Source organism: Amphibalanus amphitrite, unplaced genomic scaffold (genome assembly GCF_019059575.1).
Source record: "Amphibalanus amphitrite isolate SeventyFive unplaced genomic scaffold, NRLGWU_Aamphi_draft 000234F_arrow, whole genome shotgun sequence".
In the NCBI taxonomy this organism is placed as follows: Eukaryota; Metazoa; Arthropoda; class Thecostraca; order Balanomorpha; family Balanidae; genus Amphibalanus; species Amphibalanus amphitrite.
The window spans coordinates 250,094-276,224 of record NW_024881729.1 but is presented as its reverse complement, the minus strand read 5'-3'; the positions used below and the strand labels follow the sequence as shown (position 1 = coordinate 276,224).

The following is a 26,131-nucleotide window of genomic DNA, read 5'->3' as shown; positions in this document are numbered from 1 at the left end:
GGCGTGGACAATACACATTCCAGACGCCGCCGTCAAAAACAGGGGGGCCGGTCTCGGCCCTCCCAGGCTGCGCGGCGGCGGAAGGGTCAGGCGGCCCGGTCAGGCCGGGCCCGGGCGGCCGGCGTCCTCGCGGCCGGCCGGTCCCGGCGGTCTACCTGGCCGGCGACGAGCCACAGCCGGTGCATATACATTCATACGTACATGCGGCGGTCACATCCCGCCCCCCGTGTTCGACTCCACGAGAACACTAAACACAGTACCGCCGCTGATGTATCGGCTGGTAGACGGCCTCGACTGGGCTGCGTCTAGAGAGGGCGAGCAATCGTCAGCTTTCTCTAACCGGCTGGCGCGAACGAAACACGACACACATATTTACATAACTGTTCTCAGCATTTGCACACTTCCAGCACCTCAATCTTGACGCCGGACCATCTATCCTCGCATCGTCCTGCCGCCTTGATCTGGACAGAATGGACTCATCCATCTGGTCCCGGTAACACCTGGGTCACGCGGGCGAGCGGCCGCATATCCCGCGGCGTGTTGGAGTCGTGTTGGAGACTGTGGCACTGGCTGGCTGTGTTTGGTCCTGGAAGCTCCTGTAGATCGCGATTTCCCTTTCTGCTCGGACAGGAGCTCTCCAGCGCTGACTCTGCTCTGCACAAACATCACCTGTAGCGCCGGATCTGGGTCGAGGACATCTGCCGCCCCCGGTGCTGCTGCGTCTGCTCCATCGTTGCCTGCATCAGGCTTTGCCACTGGGTCATCAGGTTGTCGCGACCTGACTGGCCGACTGCCGTGGAGAAGAGCGTGATGTCGGTACTTGCAGCCATCCCTTTCACAGCGCCTTGCCTTTCGGCAGTCTACCACGCGATGGCCCTTCCTGAGGCAGTGGAGGCACAATCTCTGGCTGAATGCGTATTTGAGCCTGGCATCAGGAGACTTCCCGATGAAGATCTGACACTGCTGCAGATCGTGCTGGCCTTCACATGCTGAGCACATCTGCTTGTGCTTTGGATTCGCGGCTGTGAAGAAGGTTTGTCTTTGGACGGTCTCATCGGCGCGTTCGTTTCTTTGCCTGGCGCCGACTTCTTCGCCGTCCCCTTTTCCCTTGGGACAGCTTCTGCTGATCTTCACTTGGGTCTTCAGCCACGAGTCCACGTCTAGAAGTGATGGTCTGGTCGGCTTTAGTTCCAGTGAGAACTTTCCCCACTCTCGTCTCAGCTCCCGAGGGAGTTTTTCCACCGTCCGATGCAGGCTATTACTGCTGTGAAGGTCAGCATCTGCCCCCATGCTCTGGAGGATAGTCACGGCGCAGTGTACCGTCGCTTGGAATCTTTCCAGCGCTTCTGCATCATCTTCCGTCGGGTCTGGGGCGTTGAAGATGCTGTTGAGGTTGTGTTTGATGATATCGTCATCTTGACCAAACCGCTCCTCGAGGGCTTTCAACGCTTGGTGGTACAGGCTTCCATCGTATAACATGCCAGAAATGGTCTGCTGTGCCAGTCCTCTCACCGATGATTGAAGGTGAGCGATCTTTTCTGTGTCGGAGAGGGACAGCTGATCGTGCACCAGTGCTTTGAACAATCCGCTCCATCTCGGCCATTCTGAAGCTTTACCACTGAAGGTCGGAAGAGTCAGTTTTGGGATACTCTTGGCGAAGGCTGAAAACGGAGCTGCGCTCTCTGTGCGCTGGGTCTGACGCGGACTGCGTAGCTCTCCTATCCATGACGTGTTTTGCCTCATTTGGTGAGATCCTGAACCTTTGACCGGCTCTTCACGACGTTCCTCCATTTCATGGCTTGGTGCTGTAGCCGACCTATCACACGACAGCTGTACTTCTCGCTGATGACTTCTGATTCCGGCTTCTTCTGTTGCAAACAGCTCATCTTCGAAATCGTTCCTCCTTTCGTCTTGAAGGTCACCGTTGAGCTCCTTACGTAGATTAGCTTCGAACTGGGCTGCTTCAGCTTCATCTTCAGCATCTTGAAGCTGTCTTCGTCTCTCGGCTTCCCTCTCTTGGCGCTGCTCTTCTTGCCTGCGGCGCTCTTCCTCTTGTTGCCTACGGCGCTGTTCTTCCTCCCTGCGGCGCTGTTTCTCCTCTTCTTGACTTTCTTGCAGTCGCTGTTCTTCTTGCCTACGCTTAAGCTGCTGTAGGCGTAGTGCTTTAATCTTAAACGCAACCTCTGCTTCGACTTGAGATGCTCTTGAGACGGCACTCGTCTGGCTCTTCTGAGCGACAGAAACGACAGAGCCGGCGTCTGATGGCGGCTCATCTCTGCGCTCTGCTAGATGCTGGGTGATTCTTTCGACGATATCTTCTCTATCACGTTCTGCCTTGGCACAGTACTCCTCTGCATCAGCCTTATCTGCTTCAGACGACAGGCAGGCTTCCAGTGCATCATTCGCTGTGATGACGCCTTCCAATGCCACATCGACTGTCTCGAACAATCCTTCTAAGGTTGAGCGACTCCCACGAACGGCGATGAGTAATTCTGCTCTGTGGCACGCGCGGGAAAAGGCTGCCAACTTCTGTCCCCTTTTCCGGCGCAGCACCTTCAACTCCTCGCTCACCGCTTCATGACGCTTCTCTCTTGGGACGCTCTCTTCCAGGTCTGCTGAGGGAGGCTGTTCTGTTTCTCCTGTTGCTGACATGTTGCCGGATGGATCCGGCCCGGAGGACCAGTAAATGTCGCGGCCACGCGCCGGCCTGTGCTCGACGGGACACCGCTCCGCGCGGCGCCCGACTCTCCTCTGGCGGAGCGGACTGTAGACACTCCTTTCTAATCAGACCAGCGGGTCCACGGCATTTGGGTGAAATGAAACTCGTGCACACCCTATTCAACACAAGTAGGCGAAGGGTTTTAGGCAGATCGATCGGATATGAAGGATGGCCACAATTCAGCAGCCAGGAGCCACGGCAATTCAGCGTGACACAGGTGAGAGATAGAAGTCACAATTCAAGCGACAAGGAGGCCCACAATTCAGCAGACCAGGAAAGGTAGAGGAGTGAAGGTAAGATAACTTGTGTAGAATGAAGAGCTGCGCACGCGCCGCACACGCCCGATTCTAACTCCGCCCGCTCACTGAGGCTCACTGTGTCTCGTTGTTTCCACACTTCCCGACACAGCACTGAAGAGGTATTTCTATATTGCGGTGTCCAACGAACGGTGCGACGGCTACGACAGGACAGAGGCACGTCCGCACGCTGCGGAGGCCAGAACAGAACAGGACGAGAAACATGTTTACATCAGTTTAAATATGGCGAGAAATGGTGTCACGAAGAATAGCACAGATGGGGAGCTGAAAGAATCCGGAAACTAGGGAGAAGAAAAACATGACCGCGGTGGTCCCGAAAATAGCCGCACCTGGCCGGTCCGCGCGCCCACCTGGGACGGGGACGCCGGCGTGGACAATACACATTCCAGACGCCGCCGTCAAAAACAGGGGGCCGGTCTCGGCCCTCCCAGGCTGCGCGGCGGCGGAAGGGTCAGGCGGCCCGGTCAGGCCGGGCCCGGGCGGCCGGCGCCCTCACGGCCGGCCGGTCCCGGCGGTCTACCTAGCCGGCGACGAGCCACAGCCGGTGAATATACATTCATACGTACATGCGGCGGTCACAGAGGGGATAGCGACATCACGGTGGCGATAAAATGGCATGCGGGCTATTCCCGACAGGTGGGAAAGGCGAACAAGGAATGCCGTCGTCGGTGTCTTCCAATAGGATGAAACGTTGGAGCTGGACGGTTTCGCATCATTTTTATATCGCCCGTGGCGCCTTCGACCCTCCGATCACGTAGAAACCAGAGATGTAGACCCGAAATTGTCCAGTCTTGGTTCTAAGATGATATGCAAACATTAGAAAGCTCAAGAGCATTCAGCTAGTATAGTTCGGCATAGGCCAAATCGCTAGTAACGTCTACGCTACTGTCGGATGCATAGGAACCCCTTCGAAACAATTACCTAATGGAAAATAAAATCTGTGTAGGAAGAATACAAATGCAAAATCAAAACATATCATGGACGTTTAAGGTTTACAACATGAGGAGCCCAAAAGGAAAAAAGATTAAAATGAAAGTGAAAGTCCGAAATTGATGCCTGATGGAGGCCTGCATGTTTTATGAGAAACACAATAAGAGAACACAATGGTTTAGGTACGAATCAATTTAATAAAATTTTGGAAGGAAGCCTGGAATTTGAAGAAGCAAAAAACACCACAAAACCCACCATTTGACATAGTTCAAAGACTACAAAAGTGAGCATAGCTGGCTTGATTCAGAAAGGTCGTGCAAAAACATCATATTTACACACTCTAGTTATCCGGCATTTCTCTGCACCATCCACCGACCACCGAGGCCTGTTGAGGCCCTGAGTTGACGGGTAATTTGAGTGTCATTCCGCCCTCCAACTCGTCGTTGTAGCACCGCCCCATGTTTTGTCCACCTACACAGCGCCGCGCGGGCTCACAAACCACGCAATTACCGGCTGGCCGGCACCCAGCCAGCCTGCACGGACCGTTTACAGAGCATCGAGACTGTCCGGTTCACCGGCGACAAACACCGGCCCCGAGCCAGCCCCGTGTGAGCTGCAATCGATATCGGCGACCGACCGACCGGCCCTACCTGTCTGACACCTTGACGGACGCCGCTCGACGAAAACTGACCTCGGACACAGACCGTGATCAATGATCCCCCGGGCCACCGCTGATAGGGGTAATGGTTGACATAGGTCAGTTGGAAGCCGTTTCGACCTCCTAAACTGAGATTCACGATGATATCTGACATTCGATGTGGCGTATTTTACTACGACGACCTGTACCAATATGAGTTGACCCAGGTCTGAACGTAAAGCTTCACCAGTGCAGCGTCCGACCTCCCGTGCAGAGTCCGTGCTGGCTTGGCCTACTCCCCTGACAGCGGCGATAAATCCCCGCCTGCGCCGCTATTTGTCTTGACGAGCCGGCCGCAATCTGGCGCTCCTTACTCAGAGAGGCTGCTGGATCGCACCGCTCCGGATTGCGAGCTATTTATGTCATGCAGTCTAATGTTTGAGATGTGAGGTGTAAAGGCTGAGGTGTCAACTCTGATGGCTGAGGTCTGAATGACGAAGCCTGAAAGGAGAAAGCTTCGTGGAGCAAAGAAGCATCCTTTGTCGCCAGTGGTACAGACTACAGACTAGTTTTACCTAACAGTACATATAACAGTACGGTGGCGCAACGGCGCAACGCAGCGTTTCACGAAGCAGAGCGCGAATATGCCCAGACGATGAGACGTGGAAGAGTTAGACATGTTCAGGATCGGAGAAGCACAGCGCGGAACGACGAGAGGAGCAGTGCACGGAGACTATTGCCGTCTCAGCTCAGTCAGCGCGTCTCCAGACAGACGCCCGGTGTGGGTAATGAGAACCAGCTGTGACGCACTCTGGGCGCGCGAGCTCTGCACTGCGTGCCAAGCTCCGAGACTACGCGATGGCCGAGATTTGAGCACCTCGTGACGACAGGGGAAGCCGAGAATAGAGCACGGAGCATTGAACACCAAGTTACGGAAACAGAGCACAGGGAACCAAGCTCCCAGATCAGCAAAACACTAAGAACAGAACATCGAGCACCAAACTCTGGGAACGGCACACTGCACCAGTCTCCGAGAGCAGAGCACAGAGCACTGAGCGCCTCTCGCTGAACTCCTCTCCCCGATCCCGGCGCCCGACGCTGAGGCATGGATGGAATCCGGCGGCCGTGATTGCTGCCACCGCTCACCGTGCGCCATCCGTCCGCTCGATCGGCCAGCCAGCCAGGATAGCCCGCTCAGCCAGCGAGGATGGCTCGCTCGACCGGCGAGGACGGCCTGCTCGACCGGCGAGGATGGCTCGCTCGACCGGCGAGGATGGCCCGCTCGACCGGCGAGGATGGCCCGCTCGGCCAAATAGCCGTCTGAATAGGCAGCCCCCGCGGCGGTGCCTGCCGCCGAGAGACTGCACCATTACCACACGGAGGACACGGCTATTAGCCAGCTACCGCGGCCCGAACATGGTATGGCGTGCAGCGTGTACCCAGGGGAAGCGACTGCACAGAGGTGGACCACACAGAGTGCGGTGCTGTGGTATAGAGCTATAGGACCATATGTGTACCCACACCCCTTTGTAGGTATTTGACTTGACGTGCGTCACATATTTTGTGTGCAATTCTTTAGCGTATTTAGTTCTTTGTTGATCGTTGGATTTTCGAACATTTTCTGTAGATCATTTATGCATTTGCAGCTTGTGAACTGATTGCAATATTCTCGGCCTCGGGGAATAAGTATGCATACATATGCAACGTGTATATGTAGTGGTGAGAGAGGCTGGAGAAAAAAAGGCTGGAGTCAAGTCAAAGAAGTTTTGGTGGAAAACGGTGCAGGACATTTGCCTTATCACCTCAGTTTCCACCGTCCCCGGCCGCCGAACTGAGGGAGGAGTCGAGCGGATATGATACGGTGATACGGTGATCAGTTCTCAACTGGAACCTGGCGCCGGCAGGTCGTTTGCCGTTCTGTTCGAGGGCGGGTCCACACGCCCGGAGCGCCGTCAGCTGATAAATGGCGACGTCACCGCCAGGTTCGGCCGTCGCACGCAGTCCCCCTCATCCCCTCCCCTCACGGCAGTCGGTCCCCTGCCCGTGTTCACCCTTCAAAGCCGTAGGGGAGAGCGGGGTCATTTGGCCGCCCGGGTCACTTTGGCCGCCCCATGCCTACGCGTTTTGACGGTCCCGAGCGATTATTTTTTAATATGGCATCATCCGCCGTCATAAGAACTACTTTGGAAAGAAACTAAGGAAACTCGGCGACGCCCAGTTTTTTTGTAAAGCCAACGATATGTGAATTTTGGCTAAAAAACGTAACTTTTTCTTCTCTACGAAAAGTTGCATGGTGTCCCTTATTTGGGTGACATCAAAATTTTAACTCTATTGGTAGAACAATCTGGTAATTCAGGGAGCTGTCTGACACTTTTGCAAGTTTAAGTAACAATTTTTGCTTGTCTGCGGACCCTTTTTCCTAAAAATGTCATATTGGGGTAAATTGGCCGCCCCATACGGGGCGAATTGGCCGCCCAGCGACTCAGCTGATTTTTGCCTAGTCTGCGAGCGACGCGCTGCGCTGGCTAAGTTCTGCCACTGAGGATGGTAATGCGGCGGAGTCTAAATGCAAGGGACGACCTAACCAAGGTGTCCGCTGATTGGCTTTCGGCACCCGGCGGCAGATGGTGAACCCGGGACGTCACATCGACCTCTACCAGGTGGCGCCGATTTTTCGTCGTGCCTAAGACGCCACCTTCACGTGGAAGAACATCCTTAAGGGATTCGAAGCAGCCGGGATATCGCCGCTCAACCGGGATATCTCCGACGACGACGACTGCGCCGACGGCGGTCTTCGCATCGGTCGTCGCCCCAGCGACGGCAGATCAGCACGCCGCGCGCGGCCGTGCTCCAGTCGCCTGCCGCGGCTGTGCTCCAGCCGCCAGCCCCGGGGCCGGCCGTGCTCCAGCTGCCTGCCGCGGCCGTGCTCCAGCCGCCTGCTGTCGCCGTGTCTTAGTTGCTTGTCGGAAGCCCAGAGTCCATCCGACCACTCCCGCAGCTGCGCATCAACGTTCAAAAAGCCGGTCGGAGGAAAGGGCGTTCTAAAATCATGACTAACAGCCCGGAGCGGACGACTTTGGAGGGCGAGCAACAGGCACGTATGGCGAGGAGCAAAAAGCGGGGTCCACAAGCTGGACCGTCGAACCATCGAACGTCGGGAGCTGGACGTCGAACCATCGAACGTCGGGAGCTGGACCGTCGAAGAAACAGGGGCGCAAAGGTGAAAAACAGTGAAGCGCAGTGATGACTGGACATCCATGCCGTATTTTACAGTGGATGTGTTTAAGTGCTGGGTCGAAGACAGGGCCTGCTGGAATCGTTTTTATTTCATGTTTACGACAGAGTTTGAAATAAACAAACAACTCGTACACAAAGGACTTTTTTTGCAGTGTGATTGTCGTCTAAAGCAATCTACGATTTGGCAGCCATTACAGTTGGCTGTTGTTATCACTGGGCAGTGCTCAACTCATGAGTCGAAAGTTCGTAAATCAAATGTGGCTCCTCACTTGCACTGATTCAAATGAATCGAGTGTAAGCCTAGTCTTTTGAAAAATTTGATTTCAGGCGAATCAAAGATGAGTCACGATGCTCATCATTTGTGTCAGCATTGGGGCATCTGGATCGTCACATCAGTCATGCGTCGAGTCAATCCAGAATTCATGAGTTAAGCACAATCTGGGGCGTCAATATTTCAGGTTGTCTCAGCTCTGTAATGGGTATATCTCTGAATCACATACCCGGACAAATGACCCCACTCCCCCGGCCAAATGACCCCGGTACCGGGGTCATTTGGCCGCCGAGCAGTCTTTGAAAGACCGGTTAATTACTACCGAAACGAGATGTCCCGGCATGATGCAAGTAATCTGCCGGAACAACAATTGAACGCCCCACACCCCTCCATGGAGAAATGGACCAAACGCGCACTGGTTTTCTCAAAATATCGTTTTTACAAAAGGGCGGCCAAATCGCCCCGTTCTCCCCTATGTGCGACACAAAGGCAACCTCGAGCGACCACGCCCCCCATTATGGCAGAAAATGAACGAACAGCATCATTTCAAGATGAATGATATTCTGTTATTAGCGAAATGTTTACACTTAAATAAGTTTAACGTTTGGACGAGTTCATAATGGCTTCAAAGCGGCTAACTGTCTCGTTTGAAGATGTGAGCGAATATGCGAGCGTCTCCTTTTTCACACCACCTACCGATCATCGGTCGGTGGTATGCAGCCAAGACTTGGCGTATTATGTAAATGTCGATAAACAGATAACGCCTTTCTGGCGTCGCAAACTGTCGGCTCTTTTAGAAAAGTATGTATAAATAACCTTATGCTCATTCTTTGCACTTTTTTGTTGAAATTGAATAATTAAACAAAATCATTGATATATTTCGGCTTGCGCCATCTTCAGAATGTACAGAAACAATTGTCGACACAAACAAACAAAATTCGATTCCATCAATCAATAAATCGTGCAGCGCTTCAATCAGCTCCTTGATGAGAGAATAATTTCATATATACATGGCTCTCGAAATAACGATGCGCCGTCCATGATATCTACGATACATGTACAATATACAACACACAAGATCAATATACAATATACAAAATAACAACATAGAATCTGCATGAATCATCACATTGTTTGGCGCAGCCTAAATCAACGGCACAATCAGACAGTAGTTGTCACAATCAATTTGTGGATATGTACAATATAGTTATGTGGGGGTGTACGATGGACGCTGCAGAAGTGGCCAGGATGAAGTTTGGGTGTTCAAACATGGTTTTTGGTTCCTTATTTCCACTGATTCGGATATTTTTAAATCAGCGACGTCTTTACACACTCTTTCAATGGAGATTTTGAATGACGATGATGTGATTGTACATGATGGGTGTCTTTGGGTAACGTGATCCCCAAGAGGGGTGTTTTTTGCCTTGTTCTTAGCGTCACGAAAGTGTTCATTGAATCTGTCACGGATGCGCCTTTTTGTTTCGCCAATGTAAATAGTACTTTCATTGTCACAAAGATTACATGTAATTTTGTAGACGGCATTTTTGATGTGACAGCGGCCTGGGAGCCCTGCTTCGCATGTGGCACAGCGTTTGGCACCAGCAGGGCACGGGGGGCTTTCCAGCGCTGACCTCACGATGTGTTTGGCCACCGTTTTCCCACTGGTCCACGCGATACGTGCCTGTACGCCACATGAGCGCACTACCCCGTTGACTCGTCGTGCAAGGGTCTCGTCTATGTAGGGGAGAGATATGTAAGTCGTGTCGGTGTCTCGTTGCTTAGTGTTTCGTCTTTTTGATCTTTGTCTGTGATACATGATTTTGTGTTTAGTGCTTTGAATGAGTCTGTTCGGGTATCCAATAATCCATTGTGTCTGAACAGTGATTCCATGAGTCCCATGCCCCGTTCTTGTGCTTGTCTATCAGAACCTAGTCGTTTGGCGCGTAGAAGCTGAGAGTGTAGTACAGAGCGTTTGCATTGCATCGGGTGTGCTGACGTGTAGTGAATGATGATGGGGGCTGTCATAGGTTTGATGTAGAGCTCAGTGCTGTAAGAGCCGTCTTCTTTCACTCTGATCATGGTGTCAAGGTATGGTATGCATCTGTTTGGAGTTTGGTCGGTCCTCTCTATCGTGAACTTTAGGGCTGGGTGAAAGTCGTTGAGGAATCGGAAGTATTCGTCTAGTTTGTCCGGTCCGTGTGTCCAAATACCGAGAATGTCGTCGATATATCTCATGTACGTCATAGGCTGATACTTTGAATTTGGAGAGGTGAGTATCATCGATTCTACTGCGTCCATGAACATAATGGCTAGCGGTGGGGCGATCCTGGATCCCATCGCCACTCCCTCTGTCTGTTTGAAGTATTTTTGACCAAATCGAATGTAGTTGTTGCTGAGACAATGTCTAAGGAGGGAGTCGATGTCCTTTACAGTGAGTCCACAAGTGTCAATATCGTCCAAGTGTCTGTTCATAAGATTCAAGGTAGCTGTGATTGCCTCGTGGGTGGGAATATTTCCGTAGAGGTTGGTCACGTCAACTGAAAACACTATACAATCTTTTGGCAGTCCTTGGGGAAACTGGGTCCGTAGTCTGTCTAGATAGTCGTCTGTGTTTGTCAAATGGGCCGGCACAAAGGTCAGTAGCTGCGTAATTATCCTTTCCAGAAGCCATGCTAACTTGTCCAGGGGGTCTCCGCATGCTGAGACGATAGGTCTGAGTGGTGCGTCTGGCTTATGTGTTTTTGGGAGACCATAAAGCTCAGCTGTACGACTTCCGGAGGGCATTACGCTTTTGATGACTTTGTCGGGTACCTTGTTTGCTAACGTATCTTTGATAAGTCTTTTTGTTTGAGCTTCCAATTTAGTAGTAGGATTTTTAGGCACGCTTTCATATTCTTTGGTTATTTTTTCTGCTTTTTGTAAGTATTCGTTTTTTGATAGCAGTACCAGGCTCTTACACTTGTCTGAACGTTTTACTATGATATCTGGATCCTCGCCCAGCTGTTTTAACATTTTACTGTCATGAGGCCCATGGTTGGGCTCTGATGTAGTTTTGTGATTTTTGTAGATGGTCATGACTTTTTGCTTGAGAACTTTGAATGACTTCTCTGTGCTGCTGTCAGCGAAAGGTGCCGCCCGAGTGTCAGTGTCGCTAAACTTTGGTGTCAATTTCAGTTTGTGTTTTGCTCCCTGGGTCAGGTCTGGGTCAAGGTCGATGTCTGGTTCAGGGGTATTTGAATCACCTTCATCTTGCTGATCCGTATTTGATGCTACAGTACCGTTATCTGACTCAGAACTGTTGGCACTAGGATGCAGGTTTGACTTTCTTTTTTCAATATGCTTTTTCCAACGCAAGGCAAAAACACCCCTCTCAAGGCCGATCTCTACTTCTTTGATCACGTTCCTGTTCACTGATCGTGTGAGAGCGAAATTAGGGCCCTTGCTAAGCAAATCTACCAGCTGGTCGGGAAGCATCTTATCGGTCATGTTAACAAACTTATCGCGATTACTGAATGGATCAGGGGCTGTGCTGGAGGGATAAGACTTTCTGCGGGTGGGTCCTGTTTGGTCACGGGTGCTATTCACACAGTCGATATCATTGAAATCGCTTTCTCCAAGACAGTCATGCCAGATATCCCCGTCAGCATCCGGGGCTACACGCAAGGCGCACATTTTTGTATCGTCCCCTGAGTCGCTGGCTAGTCTTTGGTCAGCCTGCAGCTGTATCACATCTGACAAGCAATCATACCACTTTTCGAGAGGTTCAGTGCCCACGCAGCCACCGGGCAATAGACTCGAACAACCGTTTACTGGGGAGGTCGACAAGAGGCTTGTGATCTCGCCAAGTATCGCTGGTTTTACGTTATCACGGGTGGAGTTGGAGTTTTGCAGAGGGAAGTTCTTACCTCCAGGCGTTACGGTATCACGCGCAGATGTTACTGTAGTGTCTCTGCAGGTCGGATGCAGGTGTGGCATCGGGTCACTGCGGCAATCAAACCACAGCTCCTCGGTTCCTGGGGCCACTGGTGAGGCGACGGAGGCGTTTGTTATTTCGAGAGCCATGTATATATGAAATTATTCTCTCATCAAGGAGCTGATTGAAGCGCTGCACGATTTATTGATTGATGGAATCGAATTTTGTTTGTTTGTGTCGACAATTGTTTCTGTACATTCTGAAGATGGCGCAAGCCGAAATATATCAATGATTTTGTTTAATTATTCAATTTCAACAAAAAAGTGCAAAGAATGAGCATAAGGTTATTTATACATACTTTTCTACTTATGATGATGCTCAAAGATGCCATTGCTCGCCTACAACAACTTGAACAAGATTTTGTCGGCTCTTTTGTTCGCCGCTGGGGCGTGAATTTCAAGTGCGCACTTAGAATTCAGTTAGCGGGTTGTGCGGGTTAATGGTGGCATCGACGCTGTGTTACGACGGTGGATGACGGCGCTTCGAGAGGCTATTGGGTGAGACACGGAGCCACCGCGGAATCATAACAAACAAATCGAACATGACGGCAGAGTGAAACCAAACGTGGGATGCTGCTGTAATCGGTGGTGTAAGTGTTACACCACGAATACAACAGATCAATTTGAAGCCACAAACCCGTAAACAGCTCGAAGCGAGCAAAGAGGTGAATGGTTTTCACCAACTGCGGCCGGCAGCGCGAGTGACCGGGCATCCATCCGCGGCTACTTATACTGGAGAGCTCGTTCAGCTGCATGACATTGTACGGCCCTCCAGCAAAAGAGTGGTTGGTTAGCCTAACTATGTGCTTTTGGTGTAATAACTTTAAATGGCAGAGACACTCCTGTAAAATGACTCAATAGAAATGAGGAAAGGGTTCTTGTACACAGTTCGGCAATGGTTTTCAACAGCCATTAGACGCATCCATCAATGCAGATCGATTATTGTGATGTTGGCAACCAACCACCTGGAGGGCCGTACTTTGACCGGTCACGGCTGGACTGGCTGCTGATATGCTACCGTTAAACGATAAGCACCGTCTGCAGTATGTCAGATCACCCCGACCCTATTCCACAACTGTACCCTTCGACACTAGCAAATTGTGTGGCAACCTTCATGACGGCCTGTCAACAGGGCCCACCGTCGGCTAACGGACCGGGGTCAGACACCCACCGGGATCGAGCAGTGGTCACTCCTGCACCCGTGACAGACATTGTCCAGACTCGGGGCAGGTCAGGGTTGTATGCGGACGAAGGCCGGTGGGTGGTTCTGGACTTCAGTCGCCGCCCTGGAGGTCGAGGTGCGATTGATACCAGAGAGGTGTTTCAAGTGATGACACTGCGTGTCAACAGCGTGTCAACGTGTCACCAGCATGTCAACACGGCCACCGATCATTGGGGAGGAGCGGAGAGTGACGAAGAGCCAGTGTCACAGGCACAGGTCAGGTGACAGGTCGGCTACGCACCGTGCAGTGACTGGCAGTTTCAGCCCCGCCCCAAGCAGGCTCGGCCCGCCCGTCCGACAACGCCGCCCCCTGATCAATGACCCGTTCCCGATGGACCCTGGACAGGGCGGAACTCGAGTCAGCGATGACACGTGTAACACGGCTCACCGCGCGACACCGCTCAACAACACACAGAGGGGCGATCAGACAGTCACCTGTACCCGACACGGCTCAGCAACACACAGAGCCCAGAGGGGCGATCAGTCAATCACCTGTACCGCCGTCAGCCGTGCGCCTCTAGATACCACCAGATCATAGTGTCTAGGTCATACTAACCGGGGCTTTTGTCGAAATGACTATAAAAAAATAATAATAATACAGCCAAATGCCCATCCCAGGACAACGTATGGTATACATAGAATTCGAAAACAGAAGACTCCTGATTCAAAGATATATGTACATACAGTGCACAAACTATTTAGGACCAGTACACCGTCTATCCATCCCCACCCCTCCCCATTGTTGTGACAACACAGCACCCGATGCAGCACCCCTCCCCCCAATCCAGCCGTAGAGTTCCCTATCGACACATCGGGGACACGGCGGGGCGCCCTCGGCAAAAACAGCCCGATCGGCGCGGTGTTCGGGGCTGACAGAGCCGGAGAGCAGCGGCGCCGGCGTCAGTCAAGACCGATCTCCGAGCAGCCATGCAGGCCGTTACTGTAAGTACGCCGCGTTAACTCGGCAGTCCAACTGCATACTAATTTTCGGCCGACTCGAACCGTTAGCGGCCGGCGCCGTAAGGAGCGGTGGGATAGACCAAAGGGCCGGTACGAAAGGAGGTGTGGGCTAGATGGCAAAGCTGGGAAGTCTGAAGCCATGTTGGTTAGATGCCAAGGTCGGTAGAGCTTTTATCCCCGTGGTTGAAGCAGTACGCTAAGGAGACGAATACCTGATAGTTGGCATGGTGCATTATACATATGCATACAGAGCTACCTGCTAGAGACTCCTTGGCCGACTAGTGATGCCTAAAGGCCGCCGTCCACTGGTTAGGCGCGCACATTTACGCGCTGAATTTAACATTGGAGTCTATGGGTTGCGCGCCGAATGCAGTTTCAGCGCCTAAAGCACGATGAAGCGTTGTCAGCTGATTATTCATCGGCTGGTCGGCGCTGAATTACTCGCGTATTCGACGCTCACGAGTTGAAATATTCCAACTTTTCAGCGCGTCCTTGACGCGCATACGCCGCGGCGTTTTTATCATCAATCGGGTGTTTTGTTGATATTTAAAACATTTGAAAAGCATTTTTGAGATGAGGTTAGTGTTGCTAATATTTTGAGTGTGGCAGTGTGTGTGTTCTGTGTTTCATCATCTTCCTACATCTCCAGAATAGCATTAAATGAGCTGGTAAGGTAGGTCAGGTGCAATGAAATCCAATCTTCCTCTTTTCCTAAGCATAAATATGCATTAATTACAAATAAAACTTTGCCATATATTAGATGAGTTTCGTGATAATAGTTTTTCTTCCTTGAAAATATATGTTTATAAGGCATTTCAAGCCTGATATGTTTAATATGTTTGGTTTTGTGGATGCTTGACCTACCTACTTTTTCTAAAGTGAGATCAAGATATTTTGAATGCTGCATATATGTAGCTAGCATTTTCCATCTCCTTTTGAAGTTTGTTTCATATAAGGGTACTGGTGCAGGGGGAAGCGGGAGTCTAGATCCTTAAGAAACTTTGTTTCCGCAACGCAGCAACTCAGTTGGGCAAACTAGGCGGCGGGAATCAAAATATGGAGGCATCAAAATATTGATTCTAGTGGGCGGAGCTTTGACCATATATGGGCATAGAATCAATATTTTGATTCAATTTGGGACATTCCCACCTTCAGACGACCCGTTACGGCGGAAATAACCCCCATGACGGCGAGATTTTTTGACAAGTCAAAACAAAAAACTTCCCGCTTCAATTTTTCGCTGCATGGCTATCAGCCGTTTGTCGCGCGTACCTTTACGAATGGCATAAAGATTTCGCCGCCATAATTCAACAAAAACGTGCTGATAAAACTTGCTCTGTTTATCATTAACGACGAGCCTTTGTATTTTTTTCATAATTTTGTCTAAAAGAAAATAAAAAATGCGTTATTTAGTTGTATAATTCATTTATAAGAAATATTCTTTTTCTTTGTATCTAGCCACGATTTCCGGTTCCCGCCATTTCGCGCCGGCGTCGTGGGTGTGTGGATGCAACGTAGTGCTCCCGGTTTTATTTTGTCTAAGCGACCTTTTCTGACGTGTAAGTAACAATGGATCATATTTTAAGATACTTTGAAGTGTGTTTTTCAATTTCAGGCATGTGATCTTAACGTTTCTTACCGAAAACTCGTTTTAAGAGATGGTTTTAGGAACATGGCGCGGTAGCGACGTCAGCGGCGCGGGACGCCTTCTCACTCTTCTATTGTCTTTTTAAGCTATATTTTTTTGAAAATGATGTCTTAGGTGTAGTATTTCAGTGAAATATGATGTCCTTTAAAAGTTACGGTATAATTAGGTACAAGAAGCCTAATGTTTTGTCTCACCTGATAGAATTGTTGGGTGGACTCATGAAATGGGGGCAGTGCATGTCCAGTATTTTACATAATTTGGATGTTTTAGCCTCTGCTTGTGTCTCACTCACCCAATTGTTGCTACAACTTTAATTTGTAGCATTTAAATTTTTAATGGCAACTAGGTTATTGACTTGTTCCGAGTCAAGATTGAAAGGTCGTAGTGCATGTTCGTGTTTGCCTTATCTAAATAGTAGGTATGTATGCTTGGCTTGTAATTGCTTCGCCGATTTTTGCTACATATTTAATGATGCTTACTTTAAGTGTAACAAAAGCAAGTTGCTGAATGGTGTAAGCCATATTTACATTATGCGTGATCTTCAAGAAAATTATGTGTCTAATGTACGGCAGTCCAGGGAATGCTGGATAGTTAATTTTCAGGATTGTCCATGCCAAAGTTAATTTTAGAGGCCAGTTTTATCAACACAAATAGCTGCCTGCTGAAATTTTTTGCCTTAAGACTGTTTCACATATGGAGCGTTAACATGATGGGCACGTAAAAGGATAGGGCTGTACCGTTCATGCTCTGTATGTGAAGTAACTTTTAAACAAAAAAAAAAAATCCAGCAGTCACCTATTTTTCTGTTGGTACAACTGGCCTCAGATCTACTTTTTTGGCAGAATTTATATAATTGCATGAGATGACAGTTGTTGGCGCACCTGGTGGCGTTCAGTGGAAATTTAAGTGACATTAAGTATTTAATTTTTTATTAAATACATTCTAAAATTAATAGTTGCTGAACAAGGGGAATAATAACACATATAGTTTCCTAATTTATTGTCCACAAATGTCCTAATTATTGTGTTCTGTTGTTTGCTGCAGGTCAACCAAGGATCAAACACTGGTCGTTGCGGGGATCGGCTTCAGAGGGCCAAGGATGGCGTCTTGAATCGCTGTTTAGTCGACAGGCAACTGTATGACGCCATCCCTGTCAACCAGAGCGTCGACTGAAGTAGGGCGGCGTTGCGCGGACCTGGCCGCACCCGACCAACCGGCGGAGTACCTGACTCGGGCTGGGCGGAGACTACCTACATCACGACCTTTTGAACTTTGATCTCGTGGCGAGAAACAATATGACGTAAGGAAGTGTGTATGTGGCTGGCGGGGCCGAGGGTGAAATGCGCCACGTGTTTATCCTGCCGGATGACGACAGCGTCACCAACCTGTCAAAGAACGAGCTGGTGCAGCGCGTGATGACTGCTATCTCGTCCCTAGAACCGGAGTAGAAAAACGTGCGCATAGCCCAGATGAAGCGAACCAAAACACAGACAGGACTGATAGCTTTTCGGTCGAGAATGTTCTGAAGATGCTGATCAGTAGACCAATTGGTGACCGTTTTCGGTGGTAATATGGGATCTTGTGGTGTTCCAAAGCGACCTGCTTTGGGTGTGGACATAAGTGGCTCAACCTGACAGGATTGATGTTTTAGGTAGCCGTGCTAATCATAAACCCTATATTGAGTGTATCTGTACAAATTTTGTTTATATTTATTTCATGTATTTGATTCGAAACCGAAAATTGCTGTTTGTAATTAGGCAACATCGAGACGTTGAGGTCATTCTCCAGACGTTTATTTGTTTTTTTCTCACCTGTCCGCGGTATGTCTTATTGGTTAGGTCTCAGTTTCAAATATTATTAACTGCATGTTTTGCAAATACGTAGCCATATTGAATAAGAGACGTGTCCTAAAAGTGAGTATTGCTTTGCATGGGATGTGAGCATCAACGACAGGGCTTTGTGATGGCAAATATGTGGCAATTGCAGGGATCGTTGTGAAATGTGTTATGAATATCATCGTATTATTTGCGAATGCAAATACATCCGTGTATCATATTTTCATTCAAATTGTGCAATTTGTGCAACGGGCTTGAGTATATTGTTCGGCGAAATATCTCCTACTGTACTCCACAGAAATGGGACGGGATACAGATGCGTAGAAACACATTCATGAACACGTGAAAGACGATAAGTTAACTTTTTTTTACTCAAAATCAATGCTACAAAGCAGGGATGTGGAGCCGTGAAAATGTCAGACGGCTTCGGCTCCGGAGGAAAAAATCGGCTCCAGCTCCGGCTCCGGCTCCGAGTAAAATGGTCGGGCTTCGGTTCCGGCTCCGACTCAGTACAACCCCTATACAAAGGTCAGCACGGCTCCCTTCACGCATTCCCTCGAAGGCTTGCAGCTTTGAGCAGGGAGCCAGGGTGAGTGCTGAAAATCCCTGGTCTACCGTGGGAATAAGGTCTAGAAAAAAATTACACGATCCTGTGCTGATAATATCTTAATGAATTTATTGAATTTGCATTATTTGCACACAAGAAACATCCCATAAATCAATTTAAAGGGTGAAGTACGTCTGCAGAAAGTCAGTTCGCAGAATCAATATATTGATAAACCAGCTGATTTCAGAATCAAAATAATGATTAGCCAGCTGTTTGCAGAATCAAAATATTGATTCTCGCCGGGATTAGCCGCCGTGATGAATCAATATCTTGATTATTTTCAAGACACTTTCCAAAACTAACCAAAGAGGTTAGGGCTATTGTTTCGTGCCTGGTGGGCAGCTTCAACGTTGCTCTTCATTTTGTGAAGAAACTATCTTGAAATTGTAGCCGGTTGCTGAAGAATTGACGTTTCTGTGATGGTCTGCACGTATGCCCATATATGGTCAAAGCTCCGCCCACTAGAATCAATATTTTGATGCCTCCATATTTTGATTCCCGCCGCCTAGTTTGCCCAACTGAACTCAAACTGCTGCACATGCTACAAAATGACCATTTTTTGCTACACGATTAAATGTAAGCCATGCAAATCTGTGCATTTTTGGTTGAAATGAACCCTCAGTCCCAAAACCATAGCAAAGTTTTTTTTAGGGACAGGTGTTTTCCATAATTTTGGTTAGGATGTAGCTTGGTTTCAGGGTTGTAGTTTTTTTTTGGTAATAGTAAAGCAGATGTTACACTTGTTTTTTGCAACCAAGGAGTGTCGCTCTAGGTTAGGTTGTAGATCGTAGGTAAGGTTAGGTCAGGTTTGGTTAGGTTTGATTTGGTTTGATAAGGAAGCATCTCTGGGTACGGCGCCTCTCCTTGGTTGCAAAATGAAAAAAAACAAGTGTGATGCCTGCTTTACGACTGCCGTTTTTTATATTTGTGCCTGGTGTACCTTCATTGTCCTGTTTTGTGCCAGACTGAAAAAAATCCATACACTGTGCCGAATGTCTCGGGCTTTCATGAGCCGATATTGTGTGGCTTTGGATGAACATTTGGATGAACACCCATCATCGACATGGTTTATGATTCAAAAGCGTAGGGAGTGAAGTTAGCCAAGGTTACCTAGGTCTTGTGTCTTGTGCCAAAATTTCTTTGTCCATCCGTATGGCAGAATTTTTGGGCGCACAGAGTTACGCTGGATACTGCACCGAAATTTCAGCTCAATCCGCCCGTTACGCCAGACATGTCGATGATACCATGAATTTTTTCAGTCTGAGTTCAGTGTCTGCCTTGTGCCTTCTGTGTCCTGCCCTCAGCCCTGTATCCTGCTATGTACCATAATACTCCCGAGCTTTCTGCAATCGGTCTGTTTGATGTTCCCTGATTCAGGCAGTGTATCGCGGATGTACAGGGGCCTCTGTTAGCAATGTGACATGATCAATCCCATTTTTCAGCTCTACAAGTGACACCACCTTAGTTGAAGCCGTGAGACGTCATGACGTGCTTTGGCGTCCTCAGGACAGCAACTACTTTAACAGAAATAAGAAGAAGCTAGCATGGGAGGAGGTGGCAAAGACCACTGGGAGATCAGGTAAAACTTACGCATCATATTTTGCTTGTACGTGTTGTAAATGGTGCCAACAGCCACAGGCTCTGCCACGTTTTTAGAATTGGGTTCTAAGCTTTAAAATGCGAACCCTTACACATCCGTGGTGCTTGTATAATTGTGATGTCTCTCAGGTAACAAACACATGTCGCTTGACAAAATAAATTTTCAAGGCTCTCACCAATTTTATTCCCTGCTTTTCAGTTCAGGATGCAAAATCGAAATGGAAAAGTCTGCGTGACTACCACCTACGCAAACGCAGGCAATTGCCAAGTGGCTCTGGCTGCCCGCCACCAGAGAACTCCTCCTGGCAAAAGGAAATGTCATTTTTGGATGATGCCATCAAGCCTAAACCGTAAGTTAACTGCAGTAGGATGTATGTCCTGGATTTTAGTGCACGTCCTGGATCTTTGCATTAGGACATAGAGATGAAAAGTCTTTTTTCAAAAATGTTGTATTCCAGTAGCACAGATCTTGCACATTGCCCAGTAGTGCTCCATTACTGGAGCAATAAGCATAAGCAATAAGCTTCACTGTCGTATTAATTAGTTGCTGTGCTGACTTCTGAGTTTTTTTTTACCCCTCCCAGTCCATATCACTTTTCCATTAGAAAACCTGTTGTATTCCTGTCATGTATCAAATGCTACGTTCCTTCCTTTCCTATGCAGGGTAACGACAAACTTGACGCAGCCTGGAACAGGATCGCAATCCTTATTCTACTACACAAACCAATACTCCAATGAGGTGTGTAAAGTGATTTCTGGGTCACTCTAAATGATGATCCATATCCGATCTTGGGCGTTTCATGACTCCTTTCAATGCAGTGATTTCGTTGGAAATTAATAAAGCAATGCCGTGACATGCAACAGGCCTGTTCTAGCTGTTTACATTGATTGTTTTTTTCTTGTTTGTTTGTTCATTTGTTTTTAACGAACAGTGTTGCCAAGTTTCATTTAAAACCTTTTGGTCATCATGCACCTTAACAATCGCCTCCTCAGGCCCATTGTTATTCCCAGACTCCGCCCTGTAGAGGAGCTAGTAAGAGGGTCTCTGCCCTGTTATTTACGAGACTACTGGACCAGTTTTCAAAGCCGGTCGAAATTCGAAATGCCCAAATGTATTCCTGATTGGAATTCAGCTCCCAAATAAAGGTTTTTGTAAGTTTTATAAAAGTAACCGAGATACGTTTTTGATATACTCGCAAAAAACCAGCAGCAGGGCGCAGATTAATCACTAAGATTTGAAAAGGAACTTACGTGACCTGGGGTCAAAATTTTCAAAAACGATGCGAAATTGATGTATCATATGCTATACCATGTTTCGCGGCGCTGCGCGCCGCGGTTTTCTTGAAGCGCGCAAACAAAACTGGCAAGTGTGGCCAAAACACGGGCACTCGGGCGAAGGTTAAGTACAGGGGTCAAAAGAGATCCAATGCTAATTAGTGTTATTGCGGCTGTTTAATCGTGATTTTCGGGGCGTTTTTCAAAAATGTTAAATTCGGAAGAATTCGGTCTAGGGTGTTCGGAAGAATTCGGTCGTAGTCAACATCCAAACGAACCTTGCAATTGGCCGAATTTCATTTTCTAACCATTTTTGGTGACCTATCAAATATCTCGCATCAATCTTCACTCACGTAATCATCATGTGTTTCAGCTTTGTGTGTCTGATGAGGACAGCAGCGAGACTCAACTACCAGACGACAGTGCTGGTGAGTTTGTTCAAATGGTATGCAGCCATCATAGCATAATACGAAACTGCCACTGGTGGTTGACACCTGTAACTACGGATAGCCGACATGGCGCCATCTGGTTAAACTGACCTGACTTGACCTACCCCAAACGCATAAAGACATAATCTTAAATCAAAACTTACATGAAATTCGTCATTAGGACTCCGAAAAGCATAACCTCGTCATTTGACAACAACGTAACAAACGAGGACTCTAGTGTCTATCAGTGCCTGTAAGCCAGTCATACATCGATCTGAGCCTAGGACGGCGTGTATTTTAACTGCTCGTCTGTAAGCCACGATGATCTAACTGTGGTGTCCTGGTTGCCACCAGCAGCGAGCTGTGCCTCAGGAGTCCTCCCAGCTGCGACGCTCCTCGGAACGCCTCGGGTGTCCGCGGTGCCACCAGCAGCGAGCTGTGTCGCCGGCCCGAGCCATCCGCGCTCTTCTGGCACCAACGGCCAAGTCAAGCAGGTCAGGGGGCCGGGTGCTCGTGGCGCCGAGAAGCTTGACGCCGCCATAGCGTCCATAGAACGCGCGGTGAGCGACCTCCGTAACCCGGACCTACTATTTGGTCAGCTGGTGGGGTTGGAGATGGAGCGTGTGAGGGACGACAAGAAAGCGGATGCGAGACTGGAGATTCTTACAGTCTTGAAAAGGGCGCAGTCCGATTAAAAGCAGGTGATAACCTTCGCACGGGTGGGGGAGGGGGGACGTTTTTCACACATATTTGATAAAAAATGACCAGAATGATTCAAAACGATCTTATAGCCAGACATGTGCATGGATCCGAGAGGTGGATCTATGATCTGAGCGGATCTCTCGAGCTTATGGGTAAGATCTATGATCTGAGTGGATCTCTCGACACAGTTGAGGGGTTGGATCTATGATCTGAGTGGATCTCTCGACAAAGTTGAGGGGTTGGATCTATGATCCGGGTGGATCCCAGATCTAGATTCATGGGATCGAATTTCAGATCCATTTTCCCGGATCCATGCACATGTCTGCTTATAGCGAGCTATATAATGCCTGTTCGGCGTCTTTCCAGCTTCCTTTGATTCTGAGATAATGTGATGCGGCCAAATGCGTCCCCTCTCCATGCAACCTCCACCATGGCGAACTTTGCTGAGCCTGAGTCATATTCTGCGTAGTGTGTATTTCCGCTGTCTGATCGCTATAGCGACCCTTTTTCAAGTTTTGATTTAGGAGTGAATTCGTTTACCTGGTGTTTAAATGTTTGAGCTCCTTTGCTGTGAAGTTGAAGTTGGACGTTACGTGGTTATCTGACTTTGGTTGTTGGAAAGGGCGACAGTTAATGTTATTTATTTCCACTACTTTCGCGTGCAATAAACGACAAAGGCCGTAAATGCTTGTATTTATATGACAGGTTTTTGAGCGTGACAAATGAAACAGCATTATCACACGGAGCAACACCAGTGGCGTCAAAGACGACTCAATTCCCGCCTCTCGCACCTCTCACTTGCCGACAGAAGCAGCCTGCTGCGGAACGGCTCCCCAGCCACGAAGTGACAGGCTTACACGCCCTCACTGCCCGACAGCAGCATCCTGCCAGGGGACGGCTCCCTCGGCCATGAAGTACCGGGCGAACTGGTCGCGGATGCGCTCGGCCTCCCGAGTGAAGTTGTTGGCGCCCAGCCTGCCCAGCTCGCAGAGTCCGCCCACCTGCTCGCCGCTGGCGTCGGCCTGCTGCGGCTGCTGGCTGTCCGCCTGTCCTTGGTCGCGCACGTAGTTGTGCAGGATGCACGCCGTCCTGACAATAGTGCAGGCGTGCTCAGGATTGACGTTCAGCGGACGCCGGAAGATGCGCCACGTCTGGGAGAGAATCCCGAACGCGTTCTCCACTACCCGTCGGGCGCGCGACAGCCGGTAGTTGAAGATGGTGGCCGGAGCTCCCAGCCGGCTCTCGGTACGTCCGGGATAGGGCCGCATCATGTGCACCGTCAGCGGGAAAGCTTCATCGGCGACGATGACGCTTGGTAGGGTCGTGCCTCTCTGATCGATCGCCTTGGGAGGGGGCAGGTCGAGAGTGCCGTCTTGCAGTTTGGCGGCTAGGTCACTCCTCCTAAAAATGCCCCCATCCGACTCTCTTCCGGCGCTTCCCACTGACGTGTACACGAACCGATAGGCACCGTCCACGGCTGCCAGGAGGACGATGCTGAAGGACTTTTTGTAGTTATAGTACTCGCTGCCAGAGTTGGAAGGGGCTTGGAGTACCACATGCTTCCCGTCCAACGCGGCCACGCAGTTCGGGAAATTCCACTGGGTGCGGAAGATCTCCTCGCTTCGCTCCCACGTCGCCCTGGTGGGAGCTGGAAGCACCTCCGGTCCCAGTATGGCGATGATGGCCGCGCATGTGTCGTACACGATGGCACGCACGGTTTTCTCGCCGAGGCGATAGCAGGGTGCCAGCGCAGAAAACTCCATGCCGGAGGCCAGGTACCGCAGCGTCACGGCCAGGCGCTGAGCGGGGTCGATAGGTTCGCGGAAGTTGGTGCGCTGGCGCGTGATGCTGGGCCCGATCTTGGCGAGAAGCAGGTCGAAGGTCTCCCGACTCATGCGGAAGTAGGCATGGTGCCGGTCGGGATCCACGGCACGCAGCTCCTGCACCAAGTTAAAAAACTCGCCTCGGGCTTGTCGCCTCTGCAGCACTTCGGCAACCCAGTACCTGCGTCGGGCTCGACGGCGCTCCTGCTCCACCCGGATTCGAGTCGTGCTTAGTGCGATTCGTGCGATGTTTAGCTCCATGTCGTGAATAGTTAATTGAATAATGACGGACTTTTAGCTGATGTGAGAACAATAACAAACGTTGTTTACATTTCCGTCCCTGCTAAGAGATTGTATTGTCTTCAAGAACAATTTAATGAACCTTTTACGGTTCATATAAGAAACTGACACAAATTAAACCACGGTCAAAGGCGCAATTAATTATATAAATAATTATTATTTATCTGTCAGTGATGTGCATTACCACAAATTATATTACATTTTCATGCATTTTTTATCGAATTGTCCTTGAGCTATCATGGCGGATCCCGATGAAATCAAATTCATCGCATAGTCATCGTTAAATTAGGCGCCGAAAATGGTATTCAGCGCCTAAACGATTAGGCGCTGAAAGCGCGCCTAACCAGTGGACGGCGACCTTAAGGAGATATGAGCTCCGCTGCCGTAAGAAAATGACGGAAGCCGTGGCCTCCGCGCGGCACCGTCGGACTGTACCGTCTGACTTGGACTCGTCGGGCCAGTGCTGAGACCGACGCCGTGCAGCGACTGCTGCGACAGACAGGCACACGGCGCTGCACAATCGATACCGACGCAGCAATTGGCACCAGTCGACGCACTGGTGTGCGTGTGCGCCGTACAGACTCAAGCCCAGCGATCGAACAGTCAGTTAGCAGCGCAGTGCAACGATCCAGCCGGCAACTTCAATATTGGAAACTGTGCGATCGGAAACAGCCGGTGCAGGGCAAACGCTCTCACAGTACCAAAACAACACGTGATTAAACAAAAATAATAAAACTAAATGGTGCAGCATGCGGAGGTGCAGCATGGAACCACACCACCGGATACGAATCAACGCGTTTCGAATAAGTCGTGAAGTGCAGGTGGATACAAAAGACACCAAACATCTTTTGAGCCTTGGACCTTTTCCGAACTCTTTATGAACTCGCAGCAAAAGCGCGTCATCGTTTTACATTTTGATCGTTTCCACTAATTTCATTTTTAATAATCCGATTGAACTTAATTTCTTTTTGTTATGTCGTTATGTGTACGACATTAATTCTTACATTTAATCAAGTTTACTGGACATTCACGAGGAGCTATGTATATGCACCTATCCATTTAATTATGTGTTTTGACTTCTGGCCTCTAGACTGGGGTGTTTATCCAGCCTAGGCATTTCTATGAACTACAAAGTAATTTTGTAAGTAACTAACAATTTTGTAATCATCAGCTATTCATGTGAACTCATGCTGAACGAAATTCAACGACTTCCTCGGCGCCTCCTTGCACTCAGCATACAAAATTACTAAGTAAGTAACTAACAGTACAGACAGAATGCAACACTTGTCGTACAAAGCGAGTGTTCATTGGCACTTTGGACATTGCTGAACAATGACATAGCTAAAGTTAGAAATCAACTTAACTGTGGCCATCGCAGCGGCATCGATCTTCAGAGTCGTGAGATCATAAACGGTTAATGGTGATAGAATAAACAATGAGGCGCGATGTTTACATCATCAGCTATTCATGTGAACTCATGCTGAACGAAATTCAACGACTTCCTCGGCGCCTCCTTGCACTCAGCACCGGCTTTCGTGTTAACTTACCATCCACAGACTGTTTCGATGGGTTCACTGGTGTTGTAGACGCGCTGAACAAAATTTATTTATTATCAGCCGCTGCTAAGGTTGTCAGTCACACATCACTTG

The 26,131-nt window shown here is 49.2% G+C and overlaps 3 protein-coding genes across 12 annotated transcripts; 1 reads left to right on the top strand and 2 right to left on the bottom strand.

The window, feature by feature from the left end:
* Positions 1-665: 665 nt before the first annotated feature.
* LOC122385898 (trichohyalin-like) lies at positions 666-3,409 on the bottom strand. The gene is made up of 2 exons (XM_043374525.1): positions 1,701-3,409; positions 666-790 (listed from the first exon to the last, which is right to left on the bottom strand). Exons 1-2 carry the CDS (start codon positions 2,650-2,652, stop codon positions 666-668), a joined length of 1,077 nt encoding a protein of 358 aa, XP_043230460.1. The 5' UTR covers positions 2,653-3,409.
* An 11,164-nt stretch (positions 3,410-14,573) lies between these two features.
* LOC122385893 (transcription factor Adf-1-like) lies at positions 14,574-23,040 on the top strand. 10 transcript variants are annotated; one of them, XM_043374514.1, is made up of 6 exons: positions 14,574-14,933; positions 19,798-19,934; positions 20,154-20,304; positions 20,618-20,693; positions 21,603-21,657; positions 22,015-23,040. In XM_043374514.1, the coding sequence occupies exons 1-6, from the start codon at positions 14,926-14,928 to the stop codon at positions 22,350-22,352; spliced, it is 765 nt and encodes a 254-aa protein (XP_043230449.1). In that variant the 5' UTR covers positions 14,574-14,925; the 3' UTR covers positions 22,353-23,040. The 10 variants fall into 10 exon arrangements, 7 of the variants coding, with proteins under 7 accessions (XP_043230449.1, XP_043230448.1, XP_043230454.1 ...); XM_043374513.1 differs by having other exon boundaries at positions 14,575-14,933; positions 22,012-23,040; XM_043374515.1 differs by having other exon boundaries at positions 14,576-14,843; positions 22,012-23,040.
* Positions 23,041-23,222: 182 nt separating this feature from the next.
* On the bottom strand, positions 23,223-24,443 carry LOC122385897 (protein ALP1-like). Its single transcript, XM_043374524.1, has one exon. It carries the CDS (start codon positions 24,441-24,443, stop codon positions 23,223-23,225), a length of 1,221 nt encoding a protein of 406 aa, XP_043230459.1.
* Positions 24,444-26,131: the final 1,688 nt, after the last annotated feature.

Bases quoted from the DNA above. Each gene is read 5' to 3' on its own strand.
- LOC122385893 (XM_043374513.1), top strand. The intron at 19,935-20,153 runs GTAAAACTTACG...CCTGCTTTTCAG, and splicing joins AAAGACCACTGGGAGATCAG to TTCAGGATGCAAAATCGAAA. The intron at 20,694-21,602 runs GTGTGTAAAGTG...CATGTGTTTCAG, and splicing joins CAAACCAATACTCCAATGAG to CTTTGTGTGTCTGATGAGGA.
- LOC122385898 (XM_043374525.1), bottom strand. From the start codon at position 2,652: ATGTCAGCAACAGGAGAAACAGAACAGCCTCCCTCAGCAGACCTGGAA. The intron at 791-1,700 runs GTCAGACCCAGC...TCTCCACGGCAG, and splicing joins AGGAGAGCTACGCAGTCCGC to TCGGCCAGTCAGGTCGCGAC.
- LOC122385897 (XM_043374524.1), bottom strand. From the start codon at position 24,443: ATGGAGCTAAACATCGCACGAATCGCACTAAGCACGACTCGAATCCGG.